Here is a 23,739-nt window from a genome sequence, read left to right on the forward strand (position 1 = left end):
CGGTTACCAGGGCCATATCCCATACCCTTCTCAAACTGCGGTTTCTAACCCCATTTGGGGAGTTCTCCCCTCGGAATGCTAAAAACATGAAGCCGCTTAAAGCGCCCGAACGTGACTACAGAAACTGAGTGTTGTGCCGTGAAAAGGGAATGCGGCTGTCAATGGAAACTCACATCCAAACACGAGGAAAGCAGTGAAACGGAGACAAACACCCATTCTCACGTACAGGCCACAAAAGTGTCGTTTGCAATATGAGCTATTAGAAGTAAGAGTCGTTTCCCTCGCGCAGATGAGCTTGCAAATTTATGCTCAAGTTTGCCAGGAGTTAAAGCCAGAGTTATGGCCTTGGTTAGTTGTTTGAGGGGATAGTGTGGCATGGCTATAAAGAACCTCAGAATTCTTGAAGAGCCATGAAAGTCATGGCCATAAAAAGGCGGTTTTACATTAGGAAGAGCTATAACTTTTCTGAACTGTCTTGAAAAAGGATAATGGAAGTTTAAGAGTACATTAGCGGCTTGAATGCTGTAAAATAAACAGAAATAAATTGCTTTTAAATGAAGAAGAACTCGACTTCTTGCTTCGAATTTTTTCCAGTGCCGTGTTCATTTACCTATAGTTTCAATTCGTTTCACATTCTCCAAAGCTGTTGACCTATCCCTTTGAGCACCAGATATCGTTTTGTTATTCCATGACCGCCTGCACTCACCACGTACAAACTTTCCCAATACACTGACAAGCAATTAGATACTCCTGTGCACCCACACACCCACACGTAGCAATTGGAGGGGCTTGTAAAGGGGCGTTGCAGCTTCGCAAATGGACATTCGAAACCGTCGATGGGGCTTCACATCCGCCGACAGCTGATGCCGCCTGTGTGAATGGGAAAAGTCCACCTTGGCTGGGGCCATTTTCCACTTTTGCACCTGGCAAACCTTCTGGCGCAAATGCAATCGTGGACTGCTGGCAGCCATCCGTTGCTTTTACTTGTTATTTGCTTAACGCTTTAATTAAAAGTTCATAATTACAGTGTTCTCCCTTTGATTCCTGTGTGCGAAGTGCCTTAATGTCTGGCACATGAAGGCGATATATATTACGCATACGCCGCCTGTGGCAGGGCCACAAATTGCAAAATTGCAAGTGGCTGGAGGAGAAGGAGCGGAAAGGCAGAAAAGCGGGCCGTGACACTGCAATTAAAAGCCAAAAATGTTAACAGCAAATTCCCGTCGTCTGTTGTAACTGCCGCCTTTGCCGCTTCTGTTGCATCGTCCTTTTGCGGCGTAAATATCTGGCATAATTGTTTTTACAAGCGCCGAGGGGATTTATGGCAGGATTGTAGCCGAAAAATCCTTGCTGAGGCCGGAATTGTTGCTGCTTCCTGGCAACTTGCGGCGTGGCGAATGCCGACTGCCGTCTCCATCCCTGCCTCAAGTTGCACTTAGCAGCTAAATCAAGTAAAGCATTTCCCGTCTGCAACAACATTGGCAATTTGCCGACTGACTTGCGGAAGGCAACTGCTGTTTCAACGCATAAATGTTGTTGTTCGGCATGTGTGTTTGTATTTGTATGCCTGTGTGTGTGTGTGTATTGGCTTTGTGGGGAGCAAAGATAATGGCCGACGCGGAGAATTTTCCATTTTCCCTCTGCAGACGACAGCGAGAAGTTCTGCAGGAAAATTTAAAAGGGTGCGATGGGTAGACTGGTAGATTGGTAGATGTTGTAGACATCCTCTCAAGCGATTGCTAATTTCTAATATCTGTTTGAGTTATGCCACGCCAGGTGGCCCAAACAAAAGCTCAATGGTTGGGGATTGGGGGGATTGGGGATACATACTCATCCCCTTTCAAGGGATTTTCAGCTGCCGGGCACAGCTGTTGACAGTCCCAAAGCTGCCTGAACGAAAATCCTCACAGCAACTTCTGATGTCTGTCCAAAGTTGCTTAACTTGTTACGAGTTGGCAGCAAGAGCAACAGCAAGAGCAACAGCAACAGTAAGAGCAAAAGCAAAAGCAAAAGCAACAGCAAGAATAATAACACTGCGATGGGGAATCAAAAATACATATTCGTTATGGCCAATGCCATTTCCCCTGCACTCAAAGTTGCTACTTCAGCTTTTGTTTGTATTTCCTTGGCGAATCCTCCTGCTGCTCCAAGGTAAAAGTTGAACTGCTCTCAGCTGCCGGTGTATATGCTTTTATTTTCCCAGAGTGAAATCCCCAAATTGAAACTGTAAAAGAGCCGAGAATACGGCTAATGGCTTTCCGTTCCTCCGTCATATCAATCAAATCCAATTTTGATAAGAAAAATTGGCCAAATCTTAAGTAGTTAATCATTGCAAAGAGTTTTGCTTAAGTTGAAAATTGTATAAGCCTCTCTCACAACGGAAAAGAAAACTTTTTCTTCACTCTAAGGAAACTATTTCATTGCTACATTAAGAAAAAGAATACTCAGGTGAATCCCAGTTTTCACATCAAATGTTTTTTCCATTTGTTTCCCTATTTGCCCGAGAAAAGCAATGTACGAATTTAAATATTTAAGAAACCACAGCAAATAACATGAAAACTAATTCGCTTCGTTGGCACAACACCGCAGGCTGCTAAATATATATATCCGTATATATGTTTTCTGTGTGGCAAAGCAGTGAAAACTAATCCCCGCAACGAGGAAAAAATCTCGAATGAAACTACGGGCGCAAACAAATTCGCAGGGAGTGGAAATTCCGAAGGGGGCAAGGGGGGTAGTTGGGTAGTTGGCTGCTGTGTGTAGGGCGTTGAAACACTAATCCAATTATTTGAGTATAAAGAGGAGCGGAAGCGGCTACAGTAAAAACTTATTCGATAGCGTCGCTCGGGCGTATGCGCAATATGCGTGCTTCGGCAGCCAAAAGCAGACGCACACACACACAGCACTCATACGCAGTGTTGGCCCGGCCGTTTAACTATACATAGAGAGGCCAAATATACATAAAGAAGAGTGTGCCTGAAGTGCCAAATCCTCGCAGGAGCCTCCGCTCTCCATTCCTCCCATAAACGGAATATCCTTGTCTGCGAGCCGAAATACAGGAGACCTCCTCTAACTTGAACGTGAGTGAAATTTTCTCTAAGCGTTATGCCGTTTTATCCCGCAAAATAATCTTTAAGCTTTTAGGTTGTACCATATTTAAGCAGAAAATGTTGCCTGAATGGCTGTTTGACTTTGCGAGTCGCGTTAAAGCCAAAACCGTTGTAGCCACATAAGTTTTTATTTGCAATTCGCGTTAGGGAAGCTCTTCCGTAAATAGAAAATTGTAGGCAAAGTTTACCTTTGAAAATTGTTTAGGCTGTCGTCGTGGCCCGTCGGTTCCAATTCCAGCCTGCCACATCTACTCGTATGCATGGGTAATGGGGCCCGTGTGGAAAGGTAAACGCTTTCTAATACCCCAGGAAAATGGTGGAGTGGCCGGGGATGAAGGACCAAAGACAGAGCTGCTCGTCCATTGCACGATTCATTTCATTTCTGTTTTCCTTTTTTTTTCCGTTTGGATTGTTGTTCCCCCCTCGAGAGCCTTTTTATGCCTTTGTCTGCCAGTTGCTGTAGCTGTGAAATCGTGCATAACACAGAGCTACAGCTCAGGAGTTTGAGTGTGTAATACGCTGCGTATGCGAAATTTTCGACGTTTTCGCTCCAATGACAAATGGTGAGCACTCAATTCCGGGCTTTCGTTGCCGGCTTTTCGGTGCCAGCCACTCTGGTTGCTTTAATGATGGAGTTGATTACGTATTTTCTGTCAATGTCAATTGGATTTCGTCTATTCAACAGAGCATAAAGAACCTGGGGGCGCAGAAGTCGCAACGAAAGCCTAAATATTCCCCAGGGTCCGCGATTGCTTTATTTATGAACAGGGAGCGGGGAAATTAATGTCGAGCATATATACTCGTATATATAAATCGAAATGTATGGGAGCTTCAATAAAAAAGTACAATAAGCGTATTTCACGGAAAATGTACTGAAATTTATTGGAGCTCTTAAGCGAGTAAGTTGAACAAATGTGGAAAACGTTGTTTTGTCGGATACAAATGTACTTCGATGGCAGCATTTGTTTGTTGGGTATTGAAATATTTTATGGAGTAATACTCCTTGAAAATCCTTAGTTATTTTTTATACAACACCAACTACTTTAAAATAACCCCAGAATTAATTGGAAGAAACTATTTGAATTATGTTCTAGTTTTCTTTATGACATTACGAATATAAATGGTACAAATCTGTCTTAATAGGCATTTCATTCACTTGGTCAATTACACTTAAGTCAAAAGGGTTACCATTTTAGTTGGTCAGGCGGTACTTGACTGCTCGGAGGATGGGGTACTTCTCGTTGGTGCAGAGTCCTCGGAAGTCATCGTAGGACAGGTCAAATAGAGCAACTCCACCCAGATTCTCGGTGCGCACATAGCCAGCCTTCTCGGCGGCGGTGTCGGGATCCTCGAAGCTCACCCAGATGCCATTTTCCCCCTTCTTATCGGCTGCCCTATAGGCATACGATCCGAAACGCTTGGCGGGATCCTGAACCTTGGTCAGTGGGGCATTGGCTCCCTTCGAATAGGCGTTGTTTTGGTTCGGGAGGAGGGCACAAACCTCCGGCCAGCTGTAGATGCCGGGCACCTGGGTGTTGCCACCCACGGGAGCCTCATCCTTGACGTCCTTGACGGGAGGAAGTCCTGTCTCGCCGGAGTCGTCGGTCAACTTCCAGGGACGACCGTAAGTGGCCACGCCCACATTGATCTTGCTGCCGGGGCAGCTGTTTCTCAACCAGTACTTCACTTGAGCAGCCACATTAAACTCGGGATTGCGATCGCTCAGCTCGTAAATGGGAGCGGTATAATCAGCTACTTCGGGATTGCGCTGAGGGGTATAGAAATCAAAGGCTCCGAGGTTCACAAAGTCCAGGTAGTTGACCACGGCGGGGATATCGTAGAACACTAAGGATTACTTTATGAGTTAATAAAATTCCATAGGAATATATTTATATACTCACAGGAAGAGTTCACATTAGGAAGCACGGTGGTGGAGAGCAGCAGGTTGTCCGGTCGGAAGGCGTTCTTGATGTCACGGAGAAGGGCGGTGAACTGCTCCTTGTGCTCCTCGGACTTTTCGTCCACAATCGAGTCGCCGGAGAAGACCTTCTTGAAGCCCTTCCACAGACTGCCAATGCCGCTGTGCACCTTCTTCGGCTTGTTCTTGGGGAACTGCCAGGCCACATCTAATCCATCAAATCCGTAGGTCTTCACCAGCGAGTAGACGGTGTTCACGAAGCGAGTGCGACCTGTGGCGCTCTCCAGCAGCTCCAAGTACTTGTTCGGCTTCTCCTTGGCGTCCTTGTCCAGTTCGATGTCCTTGTCGCCACCCACGCTCAGCAGAATCTTCACGTTGGGGTACTTGCGCTTCAATCGGGTCACCGTGCGGTACAGACCCTTGCCCAAGTCGAGGTCCAACTGCTGGTTCAGGCTCACCGCCTTGTTGGAGTCGCGCTCTATTCCGGCGTAGCCGTAGATCAAATAGTCGCAGAACTGCAGCGCCGGCTCCAGTTCATCGATCACCAGCTTGCCCAGACCTAGATTAAAGAGGGGGTTATTCGATTAGGCGGAAGGTTATACGCACTGGGAAATCACCGGATTTTGTCTAATAGTACAAACATATTTTCTGTTCAAAATTTGCAGTTTGGAATAGGATTGATTCAGGAGTGCTTGAAGTTATTTCTTATAAAGGGTAAATTTTGAAATTATATATTTTTTTATTTTATATCAAATGTGGTTGAAAAACCAATTTAATTCATTCTTTAATGATTAAATTTAATAAAGTGATGTGTACGAAATATTATATGACTCTCTTGGGTGTTTTGATGACACTAAAAAATTACTGAATTAAGTTAAAAACCTAAACTAATTTAAAAGTATTTTGGTTGAAAAACAGTATTTTGCAAATACGTTAATAAATATTCATATATTTACATTGTACATATTCGAATGTACTTTTCAATATTTTTATTTTATGGTCCCCAAATTATGAAATGATTTATTTGTACTTTTTGCACTACGTTATCGCATCGACATCCGACTTGAATGGCAAATAAACTAGACAAACCGAGTTTCAAGCATTTGTTGATAAGCTTGGTTGCTTGTTTTCGATTTCGTTTTCATCTTTTCTAATTAGCAACTTCCAGGGAAGGTTACATAACGTTTAAAAGTGCCAAAACCCATTTAAAATATATTTAGTTTTTTGTACTAACCTTCCTTGACGAAGCTCTCGGAGTCGTAGTAACAAACCAGGTGCTTTTTGGGCAACTGGGATTGCGGGGGTCCCACTTTGGAGGCCTGAATGCTGGCCAGGCAGAGCGATACGATCGCCAGGGCTTTAAAGATCATCTTGAGTCGCGGATTTTACTCGATTCCGTTGAGTTGTGTGCCGCTCGAGTGCTGACTTGAAACTGAAACTTGGGCTCGACTTCGCATCCCAGCTTGTCGAAGGTTGAGACGTGGTCGTCATTGTTGTTCTTATTTTGCTTGTTTTGTGGGCTGAGAGCAAAGTGTGAGCTGATAAACAAAGTTAAGCTCGGCGCGATCATTAGAAATAAATACAGTGGAGACTTGATGGGGTGAAGGAGGGTTAGGAATTATTTATAAAGTTTAAATTACTTTAAAGGAAAGTAGGGCTAATGAAAATGTTCGACCTTTCAGTACATTTTGTTGTTTTAATTTGGATACGTATTTCTTATTGTTTGTTTCGCTTCAATAAACATTTGTGTTAGTTATTAACACTAAATAAATTTTATATATACATTAAAGCTCTAGTTTATTTAAAATACCTTTTTATTTTGAATCACCATTAATGGCATTTTTATCAACCCTAACTGGTTTGAACTACTTCGTAAATCCACAAGTAATCGTAAATACTCGTATATGTGTTAACTTTCAAGCTTGTTCCTACTGTATTAATTCCAGCGAATTTGTGTGGGCCGCACACAAGTATATTTAAATTTTTACGACTTGGATGTCGACAAATTTTAATTTTTGCTGCTTTTTTCCCTCGGTCACTTATCTTTGGTTTGTTTTCCCTTCTTGTTTGCTGGCGTTCATGAATTTTTTGTTCCTCGCCCTTGCGATGTTTGAGCTTTTTGGTTACTGCTGCTGCGCTGTTATCAATTCCCGACCCGATTTGGTTTTTTTTTTCTGAACCCTAAGCCCGAGTTTCTTGTTCCCATTCTTTCCTTTGTTTCTTTCTGGTCCTTTCTTGTTGATTTTGGCATAATTCTTGTGTTTGCTTGCCCTAATCGCTGTTCAATCCACTTGCCTCCTTTTGTTCGCAGTCTCTTTCGGTCACACATGCTGATTTTCTAAACCTACAGAGAGAAAAAAGTTACCACCAGTTATCAAATTATAAATAGAAGTGTTGCAAGAGCTTTTGAGCGATTAAACACACTTTTAAATTCAATGCACACTTATCTGGTTTCCCTGATTGTTCTCTAAAAAAGTAATGTGAGCAGAATATCATTCGATAAATAAATGCAAATTAGAATATGAATCCAAACAAAATATAAATTTTATTTCTGTGTAAGAATGGGCTCTTCATGGCCTTTATTCATGTTTTAAGAGTGGGTGTGTGAGCAAGTCTATGCTCCATCAATTTCATTTATTTTGTCTGAGTTGCCCTTCTTGCTTTTTCTTGCATTTCCACTCTGTTTTCCATCTGTCTATATCTTAGTTGAGGACTGCTTCAAGGAATTCATGGGCTTGTTGTTACACCGAAGGTAAATGGAATTGGCACCCCATTCCCCCACAAGATTTCAATATGAAGAGAACTCTCTTTTGTCTGGCATCGCCTGCCACTCAATTATTTTCTGTGCAATTTCAATTTTTTACATTACCAATTAACAGTCTTGCTTTCATCTTTTTTTCCGGGCTGTTGTGGGTGTTAATTCACAGAAAGTGAAAAAAAAATCGGGGTTAAGCTTTGGCGTCGAAAAACCAATCACATGCACGAGCGGTTTTGGCCGAATAAAATGGGTAAAAATCCCAGGCGTGGCGAAAAAGGTTTCTTTTTAGGTCGCAGGGATTTTTGTATATTTTTTTTTGCGCTAATTTTGACCAAGCTCCTACTTTTTCGCTTAAAGCATTTTGGTTAATTAATTTTCGCCATGCGCTTTTTGCTCAGTCAGCACCAGCGGAATATTACTTACACATTTTCCTTGTAGTCCGCATAATTACGTGCACGTTTAACTTTTAATTGAAATGTTGTAACAAGAGTTGATGGCCGAGATAGGAGGTGGGAAAAAGGGAAAATATGGGAAAATATGGGAGAACGTGGCCTCGAAGGGAGCAACTAGGACCATTTCCTGCGGGCTTGTCATGGCAATTCATAAAACTCCTTCTCGCTGGTTCGTTCCTACCATCCTCCCTTTACCCCCCTCCAACCCCTCTCTCTATCCATGTCTGTATTTCAGTTTATTATATCGAGCTAAAAGCTGGCGTTCTTTAATTAAAAGCGTAGCCAACAGACACACTCACACACACGTTTGCATTTGATATTTATGAGCGGCCCCGAAGGCTGCTACATTTTAGTGGACTGGAGCGAAAGCGTTTGGGAGAAGAGCCGCAGTCTGTTGCCTGCTCTTCGGCTGGCATTAATAATATTCCAAAATTATAACGAAAATAACCAGCAATTGGAGCCAGCTTTAACGAGTCGGAGGTTGGTAAATATGGTGTAGAAAGATTGCTACTACAGTAAAGCTTCACTTACTTGAACAATAACACATTTATAATTGATATAGTTGAATATATGAAAAATATGGTTTCTGCAACATAAATAAATATAAATATTAAAGATTATTTTATATCGAAGGGTTTTAAATGAGACGATATAAAATAATCATAGGTAAATAATATATGTAGGGTGAATATGATTGTTATTAGAAAATATTTATTCGGTAAAAATATATAAGTTAGTTGCATAACACAACGTTAAATTCCTGAAATTGCAACAAATTCATAACCGATTTGAACCCAATATAAGTCGCATTAAAAGTAGAAAATCGTCCCATAAATATTCGGTATACTTTATTTAATGACAATTTGAGCTAAAGGGCTTGGACTGTATCGCTTTTACCCCATTTCCCCGCCTTTCCCCTCGCAACTTTGCATATTAAGCCATGTGCAGAGGGCAAAAACCAGCACACACCAGTAAACAGAGAAAACTTTGTTGGCTGCTCGTTTGTTTCTGTTCGTTGTTGCACACCCAGCACACCCAACACACACAGCACCCCTTAACCCATGATAGCCGGAAAACCGCAGCAACTGCAACACCAGGGAAAGCAACAAGATCGCTCAGCAATTTTCCCTCGTGGCTCGCAAGTGTATTAATTTGCACCCAATGGCGAGGCACAACAGCATTTTTCGGGGCGGGAACGGGGGCGTGGGGTGCAAAACCCCGAAAACCCAAAACTAACGACCCTTTCAATGGGCGGAGGGGGCGTGGTCGAAGTGATTTGTGGCTGTATAAGGCAGATGGAGCCCAGGGATGACCAAACCGATGAGATGCAGATTGAAGTTCTTACGAAGAACGAAGCAGCTTTCTCGCCGGTTCATTTCTGGGCAACTAATTGGGCCAAAGTGCATTTGCGGCCTACAGTTTTCCAGCCCTGGCTTCACACAACATATGCAAATCACTCACTGAGACTCACACTCACCGAGAAATACACACTTTCATATACGCAAAGGCGGTGGGAAATGTATCCTGTGCATGAAAGTCAGCTTACGTGGCGCATGATTTATTAAAAAACGCTCGTAAAAATGCACAGCACACTCAACGAGCTCAAAATACAGAAAAAAAAAAAAACAAGGAGGCGGGAAAGGAAAACAAGAACACATCAAAGGCAGCAACAGCAACAGTATGATAGCAGCCAGCATTCTGCTTCTGTTGCTTTTGCTGCTGGAAAAATGCATGAAAAATAACTATGGAAATAAGCAGAGGCACCGGGAAAATCCCTAGCACTAACAACAGAGGCACTAAAAATAGATATGAAATTTTTAAAGCTTCGCCAGCAACACAGCAACTCTTAACCCATAGCCCGAGCAGCCTTTTTTCGCCCACGCCCCTTGGCACTAGCCACGCCCCCTCCTTCCCCGCATCCGCCCCCTGAGGCAAAACACTTAGTCGCGCATGATGGGAGTTGTGGACGGCTGGGATATATAGAATAGGAGGGTGTATATAGAGGGACGATCGGCTGGGAGCCAAATTTTCCAGACCATCCATCAACTGTCAGAGTCTGGTTCATTTTTAAGCAATTTTCGCAAACGATGCGAGGGGAAAAACCCATGCCCCCCAGATGGATGCATACAATTTATATGAGCAGAGGGCAAAACTATGCCATCTAAGCTAGCAAAAAAAATTTCATGAATAAGAGAGCTTAGGGAAAGGAGAATATAATGCTGCTTTAAGCTGGTTCTTAAAAGTCTAGTACCATTAACTAAGAATTTTTCAGGATTCTGAGAACTACTTGTATTTCCATTTTATCATAAGTCACAGTAAAGTTGTGGATTTTCTTTACTACGTTTATTAAAAAGCTCATGCTTTAGGGCATTTTTGAAAGCTCAGAGTTCTAAACGAATTCTAATTAAATTAAAATAAAATAAATTAAAATTTTAATTTAACTTTTCCTAACTTGATTCCCAATTGTGCCAAGTGCATAACATAGAATTTTGACAAAGATTCCGCAGCTCCGCTCAGCCACAGCGCCTGTCATTATCATGGGCAGCATTCTGCATCCTCGTCGTGGCGGTCAAACAATCGGAAAACGGTGGAGCGACAGGCATGTTTGGTTTTCATCGTCGGTTCCTGGCAGAGCAATTTCGTATTATTAATTAGCTGCCATTGCCACCAGAGGAGGAGCGGTCTGTGTCACTGGGTCCTCATGTCCGTAGCACATTTGTTCTGGTTAGCGGCGGTGGACTATGGACTCCGTCCGGTAGTGCCACCAGCAAATTGGCAGTTAACCCAATCCAAACTGGCCCAAACCAACCAAACGAACGAACCGAAGCGAACGAAGCGGGCTTCATTTGCATAGCGTCATTTTTAGGGGAATATGTCTTAAGCCCCATTTACACCAACTAATGGATGTGGGGCATTTTAAATGACGTCCACGAAATGATAAATGTTTGGGCATTAGGGCGAGGTTTGTGTTTTCGTTGCAGCACAAAAGTGGTTAGCGGTGAAAAGCTTTGCGATCTAATTTAAACTTTAAACCTATGTAACAACAGTTTAAAAAGTTACTAATTTCGCAAATATACTCTAACTCTGTTCTATTTTTTAGCAAGTAGATTTGCAAAAAGATTTATATTTAAATTCTGAGAACCACTTAGAACGTAAATTTCCTTACTATTGCGAAAATGAATGTAAATGGGTCAAAGTAAGTGAGCCATCTGCATTTTGTTAACTGGTAATAAGTGCATATTTTCCGGCAACTCGCAGCACCGTCAAATTGCATGCATAATTTATGCAGGACTTGAGGCCAGCGTCCATATTCGCTCATCAACTGGATGTAAGCACGTACTTAGAAGCCAGTTACCGCCCCAAATCCCCCAAGCTTCCATTTCCCTGCCTCCCAACTTCCCCACTTCCCCACTTCCCTACTAACTTTCCCATCCATCAAACATCCATCTGCCCGGCTGCCATGCAAATTGAGCACGCGTTTCGCATAACCAAAAATTACACTTTCATCAAGTTTCGGAGGAAGGTCCTTGAAGCGGGAAAAGCTGACAGGCGGAAAAGTGGGCGGACCATTGCCCAAGGATGTGGACAAGGCCGAAAGGTAAATGTGGTGCTTCCCTTGGGATAATCGGGTAGAGAGAAATATGACTGCACAGAGAAATATTACATTATTAAAATAAATAATGTCAAACATAAACAGTGAAATTCATGGCCAGTTTCCAACTTCCTGACGCCTTCGGCGTAGATTATTTTCCATTGTAACTGACAGCAAGGACCTCGCAACTTTCGCGCCAACTTAGCGCTTGAGTTTAAAAACTTAAATAACATCAGGACAAATTAAATAAGCGTGGAATTTCGGGTCGTCCTTGGGCGGGTCAAGCACGTGCTTTTGGCCAGGCTTCTGCCATTTTGACAACGTAATTTAGTAATGTCCTCGAGGGGCGGCAGAGTTGGAGGTGGGGGGTTAGAGGTTTTTGAGCCGTGGCCGTGGAAAGCCTGCCAACGAGCACTTGCCATTTTCTTTTAATTTTCCAACAGTTAAGCTGCCCCTTGCGCGCTTCTCGCTGGCAGATTTTACTGCTTAATACGCAAAGTTGCACTTTGGTTTTTATTGCACTTGGTCCAGGGGATCTGCGACGCCTCCAGGACCTCGTGCCAGGATGCCCGAATGCCAGAGTGCCAGGATGCGCTGCGTACTGAAGAGCGTACGAAATACAAAGTTTTGTGCACGCGCTTTCGCGCCTGCAAATCGCTGCTGCGTTTTATTACGCCCACTTTGCTGGCAGGGGCGCAGCTAAAAAGGGGTTTCCAAGGGATTTAAGTTGAAATGGAGAAGATTTATTTCTGCTTCTAAAATTGTAAGCCCCTTCTTGGAACTTTCCTAAGCTGTGCTTTTAGGTATTTGGTTTTATTTCAAGGATAGGTACGTTCTCAGTTTAAGTTGCTTATATTCAGAGATGGCAGTTAGAAGATTTATTGATTATTTCTTTTGATTTAACGGTAAGTCTAAGCCTAAAAGCCCAATCTCAATAAAACATTTTTCCCATTTTACTGTATTTAAATTGTTTATACCTCACATGACTTTGGATTAAAATTATGGATTTTGAAGTGTTAGCTTGAGATGCTAAAGATACAGTACGCCCCTGGCTTTTCATCTTCTTCTTTTTAGGGGGTGGTGGGATCTGCCTAACGGTTATTAAGGGGGCTTGGGGCGGTTAAGCATTTGCTAACAGTCCAGTGAACCGGTAATCAAAGCAAAATCAGCGGAGCACTGAAACAACTTTTTTATGCTAATTTTTACCTTAGCCTTCTTGTTCGTATGAATGTGTGTGTGTGTGTGTGTGTGCGTTCGCTACATTAAACATTTAAATACGTTTTTAAGCAGCCTGATTCCTTTCTGGCCAGAGATGCCGACTGGGTTAAGTGGCAGCAGAAGGAACGGAAGAGATTTGCAGCACTTGAGCAATAAGCCAAATTGCAGCTATATGCAGCAGATACAGTTCGCAAAAGCCGGCTACTTATCCCGATTCCAGTCCCACTTCCACTTCCACTTCCGCCGACTTTCAGTCGCCCATTGACCTGAAGCACTCCTCAACTATTAACTTTGGCGAAGATTGCGACTTTTTGGTGCTTTACTCGAAATGCAAATAGCAGTCGAGCGTATGAAACTCTCAAGTTGCCCCGCTAAGTTGCCACTTTGCCGTCTCACAGATACTGGCTGTATCCTGTATTCCTCCTCCATAAGAGTCCCTTGTATGTGTGTGGGTGTGTCTGTGAGTGTTTGCGGTGCCGCCTACTTTGGGGGCGTGGCACAGCCCAAGCACTTGTCAAAGTCAACTTCACATTATGTCAAGCAGCGTATATTCATTTTTTCAGCGCGTGTCTCGCTTCCAAGCGAAAACGTCTTCTTTATTTTTTTTCGAGCGCTGCATATTACCACTTACAGGGTAGCAGAAGGCATATTCAATAAAAACTTAGGAGGTGCACGTTTTAAAAAGGCATTTATATTGAAAACAAAGTATAATATACATTTCTAAATATTTGGTTACTATTTATACTTTTATTTCAATAATAAAGTTAATCAGTTTGTTGAATTGCAATGAAATCAAGATTACTTTTGATTCTCCAATTCTCAAATATAGACAGCTAAAGTGGATCTTAAAAATATTCGTGGGGTTAGGAATTTATCTCATCTGTACAGAGCACTCTCCTTGCAGTTATATCTGTCTACTTTGTGTTCTATTTTTTAAGCATTATCATCGCCTGCCACCTCCTGGGCCGCTGCCTGCTGCGAGCCAAGAGACCCATTGCCACTTGGCAAGACAGGCAGTATTGGTGGGGGTGGCCACGCCCACCCGCACCTAAGTACGGGCTAAAAAGCACCCACCACTCCTAAGGCTCCTCTGACATTTACGATATTCCTGGGCATATTTTTTTCGGCGCCTCCCGCCGCTCGACGTGACTGTTTTATTTGATGTTAATGTGGATATGTTGATGCCGCTTCCGCTGAAGAGGTTTCACGGCTGAAGGAACGCGGGGTGCTTCGGGTTTCCTTGGTTGTCTTGGCTGGAAAGCCGCAGCAGGTTAGCACATTATTCACAAAGCCAGGCCTTTAAAACCGAACCACATTCTGGGGTTTCGCATGCTTAATTTGCGGTTGAGCTGATCCAGAAACGCCCCTTGAGACTCGCCCTTCATTTCTCATCATAAAGTGTGTCACACACTTTAACCATTATGAATGCCCGGCGATTTATGTTGATATCCAAATATGCCAAGTGAATGAGAAATGTGCTTAGGTTACTTTTGACGTTTTGTCATTTTAAGCTCTATTTTCTAGGCTCGGATTTGCCATTTTCCCTTCACTGGTTGTTTATGAAATTTTCCGAGAATAATTGATTGTTCTTGGCGATGAATCTTCACTTTTGAAGCCAACTCAAGTGGGCAGGATTAAGGTCGAGTAAATTGCCCAAAATAAAAACAAAGTGAAAAAGAACTCCAAATAGATTTTAGGTATTGTGTGTTTTATTGCTCTTCATTTTTTGTTGAAAAATGCAGTGTCAACTAAAAGGCGAAACTCTTGATTTATGCTATTATAATTATTGCATTTCAAAGATTATAAAATTACTCCCCCGGCAAACAATTTTAAATGCAATTATTTGCTGTTTTTGTTAATGGACTTTTGTGTGAAAAACAAAAATGTTTTTCATTTAAGGTGTGTAATTGCATATTGAGTCAACACTTTGAAAATGTAATTTACATAATTAAAATTAATTAATTACCTTACAATTATGTGGCGAAATAAAGGGCAACGCGATGATGTTTTTGTTGCAGTAATCAAAACTACTAAATTTCACTACAAATATGCTCGGGATTAGGTTAGCATTTAGGAATAAAATTGGTTTTATTCAAAACTTGTGGCTTAATTTGAAACTGTATTTTCCAAGTTTCTTTTGGCCGTGCGATGATTTTACCTTTTATTTTGCGCACCCACAAAACGCCACATGACACGGCCATAAAAATTGCGTTTATTTGCCCGCTTTTAAATCATTTAAGCTGCATTATATGCAGCCAAAGGCAAACACACAAATGCGGGCCAACGGGAAAATGCGGAAAAGCGGGGCAAGAGGGCTTGGAAAAGCGAAAAGTTGTGCCGCGTTGTTTGCACAAACAGCAAGTGCAACTGCAGTGGCAGCACGCTTCACTCATATTTTCGTGTATATTTATTTATTCAGCTCTGCATTTTATTTCATTTCAGTTTATTTTCGCCCCGGCGAAACTGGTTTTTTTTTTGTTGTTGCTTTTTCTTTGATGAATGCATACAAATATATTTTTTGTGCCTCTTACTTCCATTTTCCGGGCGGAGAAAAGCGGAAAGCAAAAACGGATACACACACAGGAAGAGCGTAAAAAATAAAACAGAAGTTGGGCGGGTTATAACAATAAAAGGAATCGTATGCAGAGAACCGACCCCGCGGATCCACCTTCGAGCCTTTCACTTTTGCTATTTGTTCTGTCACTTCCGGTGGCAACAAAAAATGGCCGCCCGCATGCCAGCAACGCTTTTCCCCCGCGATTTACCCGCCGTCCGCCACTTTTCAGTGCGTTTCGCATATTTGTGCACATTGCGGAGTCCGCTGTCCCTTTAGTTTAAAGCCCGCTTCCTTTCAGTGAGCCGTTGCAGGCGTTTATTAAATGTCACACTGCGAATTTTCCGATGGACCTCAACCCACTTTCTCCTCTGCGGCATTCTGCCCCCGCAAAAAAAAAGACAATCGCACTTGTCGCGCTTGGAGATTTCACTTTGTTGTCCGGTAGCCGGATATTTTTCTCAATCCCGCACTTCTTGTTGACTTTAAGTTACACGTTTTTAGCTGTCTTCCTCACTCATCCTGGCATCGCTTTTCCGGCTTTTCCCCCTGGGCCTTTGCAGCGACAATTCCATTTATTTTGCCATTTTCCGTTTTACGTTTGTAAGCGTTTTTTTCGCTCATGAAACTCAATTACTTGACCTGCTACTGTATCTGCTGGCTTAGCCGCCCTCATGGCCGAATCCTTTTGGCCAGGACCACGTTGCGTATACGGCATAATTACTGACTGCGACCTCGGTCGCATATTTTGCATTGTGCCGTAATAACGAAATTATTGTGATGTCTCCCCGGCGAGCAATGCATTAAACGAAATGCAATCACAATAAATACATTATGGAATAAAAATACATATTTCCAGTTAATAAATTTACAATTGCGCCACAATTAATACCCTGGCTTAAAAAACGTTCTGGCACGGCAGTAATTATTATTGCAAAATGCAAACGAAATGAAAATCTTTTGTTGTAAGGTAAAGAGTACAAAAAATCTCTTTAGTAACAAAAATTTAATTATGGTTTTTTGAGCTTACCTTATTGAATGGTAATTTTTTTAACAAGGAAACCCTGAGAGTTTTGTACTCATTTGTGGAGTAGCATTTTATTTTATTTGCTTTAAAACTTACTTTTGGTTACACAAAAAAGAGCAAAGCCAAATAAGTACAAACGGAACTTGTTATTTATTTTTAATTATTTTACAACAGCTGGGTGCAAAAACAACAAAAGTAAGAGTACAACTTCAGGCAAATTAAGCTGCACTTCAGAATAGAACGAAATTCTCCAATTAAATTAAATACCAGTATTTCCAAAGGCAAAATCCAGGACCCTGGACCAAATATTCAATTACAGCCAAAATTTCTGCTGCGAAAGCAGTTGCAAAGTGTGAAAGAGATAGCCCTCAAAAAGTATGAAAAAGCCGGGGGAGCAATGAGAATGTTGTACTAAATAAAACGTAGCCTCAAGTATTTTGCGGAAAGCTGTTGAAAGTAACCAAAAAAAAATGTGGCAAGGCAACAAACTTTCTGCTACCCAGAGAGATGAAGAGATTGTGGGTGGGAAAATTGCGGGTGGCTTGGTGGCTGGCTGGCTGGCTGCAGAAAGTTTGCTCAGGTGGCCTGCCACTTGTGGCACGTCCTCCTCAGTGTTTATCTCTGGTTCATCGCTGCCGAGTTTCAATTAGCCAAATGAAATTGCTCTTACCTTTGGACTTCGATGTTTCCGTTTTTCTCTCTCGTTTCCAGAGCACCGCCGAACCCGTCTACTCGCCCACAATGGCCGGCGGACTCTTCTCCATCGACAGAGAGTTCTTCGAGCGACTGGGCACCTACGATTCCGGCTTTGATATTTGGGGCGGCGAAAATCTGGAGCTGTCCTTTAAAACGTGGATGTGCGGCGGCACCCTGGAGATCGTCCCCTGCTCCCACGTGGGCCACATCTTCCGGAAGCGCTCCCCGTACAAGGTAGGTTCCATCCATCAATTATTGAAAGGAACGAGAGAAAAGAAATGCGAACGGAAAATGGCAAATCATTGTGGTCAGACCGAAAACCAATTCCGATGAACTGGCCAGGTCCCATTGCTCATTAAGGAATGTCGGTCTCTCGGAATTTAAAACTCTTAGCCAACATGTGTGTGGGCAGCCTCAGTTTCGGCCTCGGGACCAGTTACCAGTTACCAGTCCGGTCCAGAGACTCGTGTTTGGTCAACAGTGGCACAATCCTGGTGGCCAGATACCCCTCCCCCTCCCCACTCCTCTTTCCTTGATGTTGTAACATGGCACACATGGCACAGACAAGGACTCGCATAGAGCCACTGACATGGACATGCATTGCGGCTGTCCTTGCAACATGGTATTCAGTGCTGGTGTTTGTGTGCGTTTGTCCAGACCTCTCCCCTCTTCCCTCCCCCCACTAGCCCCCTCATTCCCCCCTCATTTGCCCATATCCTCCCCCTTGCTGGCCAGCTTCAATTATCAACGGTTTACGCTTGACAAAAGTTTGGCAACTGTTTTGATGTCAATGGCGCAACACACACAAGACGAGCCTGAATTCTCCTAAAGTGGAACTTACCAATTGGACACCTGGCAAATCCCAGGGGAGTTTATTGTCCCCCCGATAATCACCAGTGGAGAACTAAAATAAAAATAGTAATCTAACTAGTACAAAAATAAAAGGTTGATTGGAGAGCAACTCTCGAGATCAACGCTAAAGAACATAGAAATCCTTAAAAGATACATTTTACTTACAGTCCATCAATATGTCTAATATTCACACAGCTGGCAAATATATTTTCTGGAACAATGTAAATAATTTAATAGTGCTTCATTAAATGCAAGCTGCAATTTCTATTCCATGCATAAACACAACCAAATATTATCACTTAATTAAAAGCTGAAACAAAAGACACTAATTTGAATGAAAACCCAAACCAAATCAAACGGACTGTTATAGCTAAATTTGACCGGGAAAATTTTATAGGTTGCAATCAGTGCTGCCAGCCGAAAAGTTAAAGCAGTACAAACCAGAAAATGAGGAAAAAAAATATTTATTAAACTGATTTAAAAATTACCAAAGTGTTTTAAATGTGAACTGAATTTGGCATACAACAAAACATTCAAAAATTGTAACGTGATAACGTTCTTCATTTAACTTGGAACCGCAAAAAGGGAAAACCTATCCATAAAAGGACAAAGTGGCAGCACTGAAGACAATAATCTAATTGCTTTAATTAAATTTGCTCAAAGTATAACAATTAACAATGCAGAACAATTCAGTGTGATTATTTGAAGACAAACAGAATCCCACAATAGTTTACCAAAGAAATGACTACAGATCGCTGGATAAATCGCCTTACCATCGATTTCGGAGACCTTTACAATTTACGGCTGTATCTGGCGTTATCAATAAATGTCTGGACAAACACAGGGCCCAGTGTTTCTCTCTTGGCAAAGTATTTTACTGCTGGCAGGGAATGCAGTAAGGCACATAGACACCTGAACGGTGAACGCATAAGCACAAAACAGGACACACAACAGAAGGACATTGTTTGGGTTTGTGGGAGCCTGGGCAACGGGGGGGCCAAGACAGATGGCCAGTTGGCCAGGTAAAACCGCAAAAGGGCTGAGAGCTGGCTGCCAGAGCCACCTAATGCCACTAAGCAAAAGCTACTCATTCAGGTAATTAGGCTTTGTTGTCCACTCCACTCGGTCCTCATCCTCGTGCTCGTCCTGCGGCTTCCTCGCTCCTTCGGCTCTGTTTGCTGACCAAATATTTCCATTGACTCCGGCACCGGCAGCCGTCCATTGATTGCGCTCTCCCACTCTCCCACTCTCCCACCCACTTCGCCCACTCCACCCACCAATATTCGACCCCCACTCATGGCCACTTCGACTCCCTTCAATTGCAGTGGCGCTCGGGCGTGAATGTGCTCAAGAAGAACTCCGTGCGGTTGGCCGAAGTTTGGATGGACGAGTACTCGCAGTATTACTATCACCGCATTGGAAACGATAAGGGCGACTGGGGCGATGTCAGCGATCGCAGGAAGCTGCGGTAAGTCTACTATAATAAGATAAAAATAAACATAATAAATGCCATATTATATTTAAAATATTCTGCTTTGAGTTTGGGTTTAGAAAAGAATGTTAAAATAAAATATCATGAAATATTATCAATAGGGAACAAAGAACCATGTTTGTGTTTAAATTGTAATTGATAAAGACTGCCATAAAAATGAACTCGATGGCGCTGAGAACCCAGTTTTCCTTTTACCAATTTTAAATATGTTACCCTGCTATAAACACAAAATTAAACACATTTGCCCTCTTCCCAGTGACGATCTGAAGTGCAAGAGCTTCAAGTGGTACTTGGACAACATTTACCCCGAGCTCTTCATTCCCGGCGATTCGGTGGCCCACGGAGAGGTAAGTTCCCCCCGGCTGCATTCCATTGCTAACCCCTTTTCCCAACCCGGTCCAAACTAAGCACCCCCAATCTAATGGCTAACAAAAACAAACGACAACCCATAAACACAATCCCGTTCACAGATAAGAAACCTAGGTTATGGCGGTCGCACCTGCTTGGACGCTCCCGCTGGCAAGAAGCACCAGAAGAAGGCCGTTGGAACCTATCCTTGCCACCGGCAGGGTGGAAACCAGGTTTGTTTCTTGCATCCTCCAGTGAAGCACTGCGACCGCCACAAACTCCGTCCAGCCGCAAGAAAACCAAGAAAGCCGTGCCAGGAACAACGTTTCCGGACAGCGAACTCTTTTCCACTCTCCACTCTCTCTTTGCCACTACTAAAACCGTGTCCCCAAACTAAACTTACTCGGGCGATTGGGTGTTTAACTCCCCCCAAAAGACTCCTCCTAGATGGATCCGCTTTACAGTGAACTTAATTTACAGATCGCCAACGCAAATGGCATGTGCCTGGATGCGAAAGAGAAATCCGAGGAGGATACGCCGGTTTCCATTTACGAATGCCACGGCCAAGGAGGAAATCAGGTATCCACCTCCATTTCCACATCCTCAGAACTCTGAAATTAGGAGGAGGTGGTTCGGAGTCCCCACACCCAATTTCTCGGTCTCATTGCTTGGGGAAATACATAATTCTGCTTCGGTTGATAGCTTTCCTGTTTTCGATTTGACGCTTCTTGCTAATTGTTTTTTACTGGTATCCTTTGTTAATTTTCTGCTTGCTTGTCAACTAATCCAAGGATAAAACAAGATTTACACTAGACAGTATACTTCAACAAGTCATAAAACATAACATAATCATCGCTTAACCAACTTACCAAAAGGTTCAGGAACTCGAATAACTCAGCTTTGTCGAATGAAATTCATAAATCTTAAGATAATAATTTTTTACTTACTACTCTAAAATCCTTTTTGAAGTAACTAACTTTGTAAAATCTTTTTGCTTAGCCACTTTGGCCACTTAGTTCTGAGAATATATATTTTTTTATATCTGAAGTTTGCAATCTGTTTAAGCACTCTAAACTTGGTGTTCATAAAAAATTCGTTAACCACAAATAATCTTCAAATTTAAACTTTAAACAAGCTAACCGCAATTGATTCTTAAGTACTGACTTGTTTCTTTACTGATAAGCTGTTCTTTTTGAAATTTTTCTTTAAATGCTCTCTAATCAAACATATTAAACCAAATTCTTCAACTAATTCCTTGAGTTTTTTTGTTTTAAACGTTGTTCCCCGTATTTTGATTTTTGGTGCCTGTTGGGAAGTGCTCTTCTAAAAAAGTGTTTTCCAAAGTGGAAACCGACAACAATAATATTTTTGTCGTTGTTAATTGCTACCCTTATAAAAGTCCCACGGTTTTAAGCACTAATTTTGACGGAGTTTGTGGCTACTGTAACAAATATCTGTAGAGTACATAAATAATTTGGATTTATTGCTCTTCGGCAAACAATTCATATTCAATTTATTTGCCTAGAATAAGTGAAAGTATTTATCAATAAAAGTTGCCAACTGAAATTGCATCGACAATTTAACAGTTTTACAGGATACATACAAGCGCGCAAACACAACGCACACACACACAAGCGCAACAATACTTACACACACAACCAAACAAAAGAATTGCATATTTTTGGGGATTTTGGTCGATTTATGCCATGTCACAAAAATTAATTAAAACACAATCATAAATAAAATTCCAAATGATAAATCATTTACATGGCTTTGGCTTTGGCTACAGCTTTACTGTTTTTTTTTTGTACATCTAGTTGGCTAAAAAACAACCACATTTACACTTTAGATACCTCAAATATTCCCACAATAAAGCTTTAGTTGCAAGTATGTTGAACTACAATAAAGGAACAAACAACAGAAATGCAAGTAAATGAACTGTAACAATAGAACCCTAAACAGACACACACGAACTGACACCAAAATGAAGAGAACTGCTAGAACGACTACGAAATACCCTATTGCCAAACACATATTAAATTCTGCATAGCCTTGGGAAACTTTAGATTATTAATTATTGTGATACGTGACTTTTTAAATATTTTTAGGCATGCAAGTTAGGGGATCCTATAGGAAAGTTTATATACCTTTGCCTTTACAAATAAAGGGTATTAAAAGCAAGCTGAGATGCTTTTATTCTCACACAGACACACTGCTGGAGTGTGTGAGAATATTGTAATATTCAACATATAAAGTGGGGGGAAAAGTGTTGACCTCGTTCCGCTTGCTCTAAAATCGCCCCAGACAGACAACTGCCACGCCCACTGCCCCCCACACACGGACACACACAATGCAACAAAGTGCAATGGAAGCCACATTTAAAGGGGGTAAAGTGCGAAAAAGATTCCACCAAATGTTGTTTGCACTCGGAAATGCGGCTAAAATAATCAACATTTGCAGGGCAGACAACATGGGCGTGGAAGTGGGTGGCTCTTTGCTTTTTTGCACGCAAATTTTAATTTCGCACATAGTAAAATTTAGCCAGCGAATCCAGCCAAATGGGAAAAGGGGGAATAAAACGCTTTTGACTGAAACGTCAAAGGAGAGCTCTATATACCATATAAAGTGGGTGGAATAAGAGGGCTGCCCGTAGTACTGTCCACATAATGAAAGTACTCCTCTCATGTGGAAAAAAATACGCGTCTAGGCTAGCAAAAATATTTTCGCCCAGCCCACAAACAAATTGGTTCAGTGGGAGTATAAAAACTAACGCTACCCAAAAAAAGACTAGATAAAAAGTGGGGAGAGGTAAAAAAAAAACGTAATTAAAAACGCATCTCGCGCACACAGAGAAAACGCAATGGCTGCGCAGGGAAAAGGGAAAACGTTGATAAAAAGAAATGCAAATTGAGACCGCCAAGGACGACAGTCAGGAGGGGGTGTTTTGGGCTGTAAGCCTAAACAATGGATGTGGATGAACAAGGAGTGTAATCGGTGCAAAGGGAGACGTCCTTGGGCGGCCGGTGAATGTGTGCATTAGGCAGGATACACCATTTGTACGGGACATTACTACAAGTCGGAGATTAAAAGCAAGTTTATGGAGCTGGGGGGGATGTGCATTTCAATATATGCCAGTTGGCATCTAAACAGAAAGCTACCTTAATTAATTGTGACTAGATAACTTCATTAAACATTACGTAATTGGTATACAAGAATCAATGTCATTTAAGCATTTCTTTTAAAAAAGGTTTTAAAGGGAAGTTTTAATCCTATCAGAGGGAGCATTTTTTTCCGCTGGCTCTAACAACCAGAACGTAACGAGTCCTTGGATCTGCCTTAATTGAACCGGTCATACAATAACAGTAATTATTCATGGTACAAAACCTCATTCGCCCGCCGGCGCTGACCAATCTCATCATTATTCCAGTCCTGGCATCATTATAAACAAAATAAAGAAGGGGGCCCATCCGGCTGGCGGTGCGGAAACGGAAATGGTAACACAAAATGGCGGCTGGTCACGACCTGGCAGCGAAAAGTGGGCGAGGGCAGTGGGGGAAGGGGGTCAGGGGGCGTGGCAGGAGCAGGACAAACAAAGGCAATTTCAGTCACCAGCAGAATCTGAACCGAGCTCAGGCCATCTGGCATTGGCAACGTGTTTTAAATTATAAATAATCATGGCCAGCGAGTTTCAGACAAAACACAGACTCGCACACACACACACA

The 23,739-nt window shown here is 42.3% G+C and overlaps 2 protein-coding genes across 2 annotated transcripts in view; one reads left to right on the forward strand and one right to left on the reverse strand.

The window, feature by feature from the left end:
- The window catches only part of LOC108090377 (putative polypeptide N-acetylgalactosaminyltransferase 9), a 61,742-nt gene that overhangs the window by 36,884 nt on the left and 1,119 nt on the right, over nt 1-23,739 (forward strand). The window contains 4 exon segments of the mRNA XM_017189008.2: nt 17,341-17,559; nt 19,503-19,645; nt 19,926-20,016; nt 20,140-20,250. Of these exon segments, the coding sequence (XP_017044497.1) occupies nt 17,341-17,559; nt 19,503-19,645; nt 19,926-20,016; nt 20,140-20,250 (564 nt within the window).
- Nucleotides 4,194-6,476, reverse strand: LOC108090378 (imaginal disk growth factor 6). Its single transcript, XM_017189010.2, has 3 exons — nt 6,263-6,476; nt 5,012-5,587; nt 4,194-4,955 (listed from the first exon to the last, which is right to left on the reverse strand). The coding sequence occupies exons 1-3, from the start codon at nt 6,396-6,398 to the stop codon at nt 4,303-4,305; spliced, it is 1,365 nt and encodes a 454-aa protein (XP_017044499.1). The 5' UTR covers nt 6,399-6,476; the 3' UTR covers nt 4,194-4,302.

This window comes from Drosophila ficusphila, unplaced genomic scaffold, assembly GCF_018152265.1.
Source record: "Drosophila ficusphila isolate 14025-0441.05 unplaced genomic scaffold, ASM1815226v1 contig_414, whole genome shotgun sequence".
Classification (NCBI taxonomy): Eukaryota; Metazoa; Arthropoda; class Insecta; order Diptera; family Drosophilidae; genus Drosophila; species Drosophila ficusphila.

Bases quoted from the DNA above. Each gene is read 5' to 3' on its own strand.
- LOC108090378 (XM_017189010.2), bottom strand. From the start codon at position 6,398: ATGATCTTTAAAGCCCTGGCGATCGTATCGCTCTGCCTGGCCAGCATT. The intron at 5,588-6,262 runs GTTAGTACAAAA...TCTTTAATCTAG, and splicing joins CGAGAGCTTCGTCAAGGAAG to GTCTGGGCAAGCTGGTGATC. The intron at 4,956-5,011 runs GTGAGTATATAA...AGTAATCCTTAG, and splicing joins TCCTAATGTGAACTCTTCCT to TGTTCTACGATATCCCCGCC.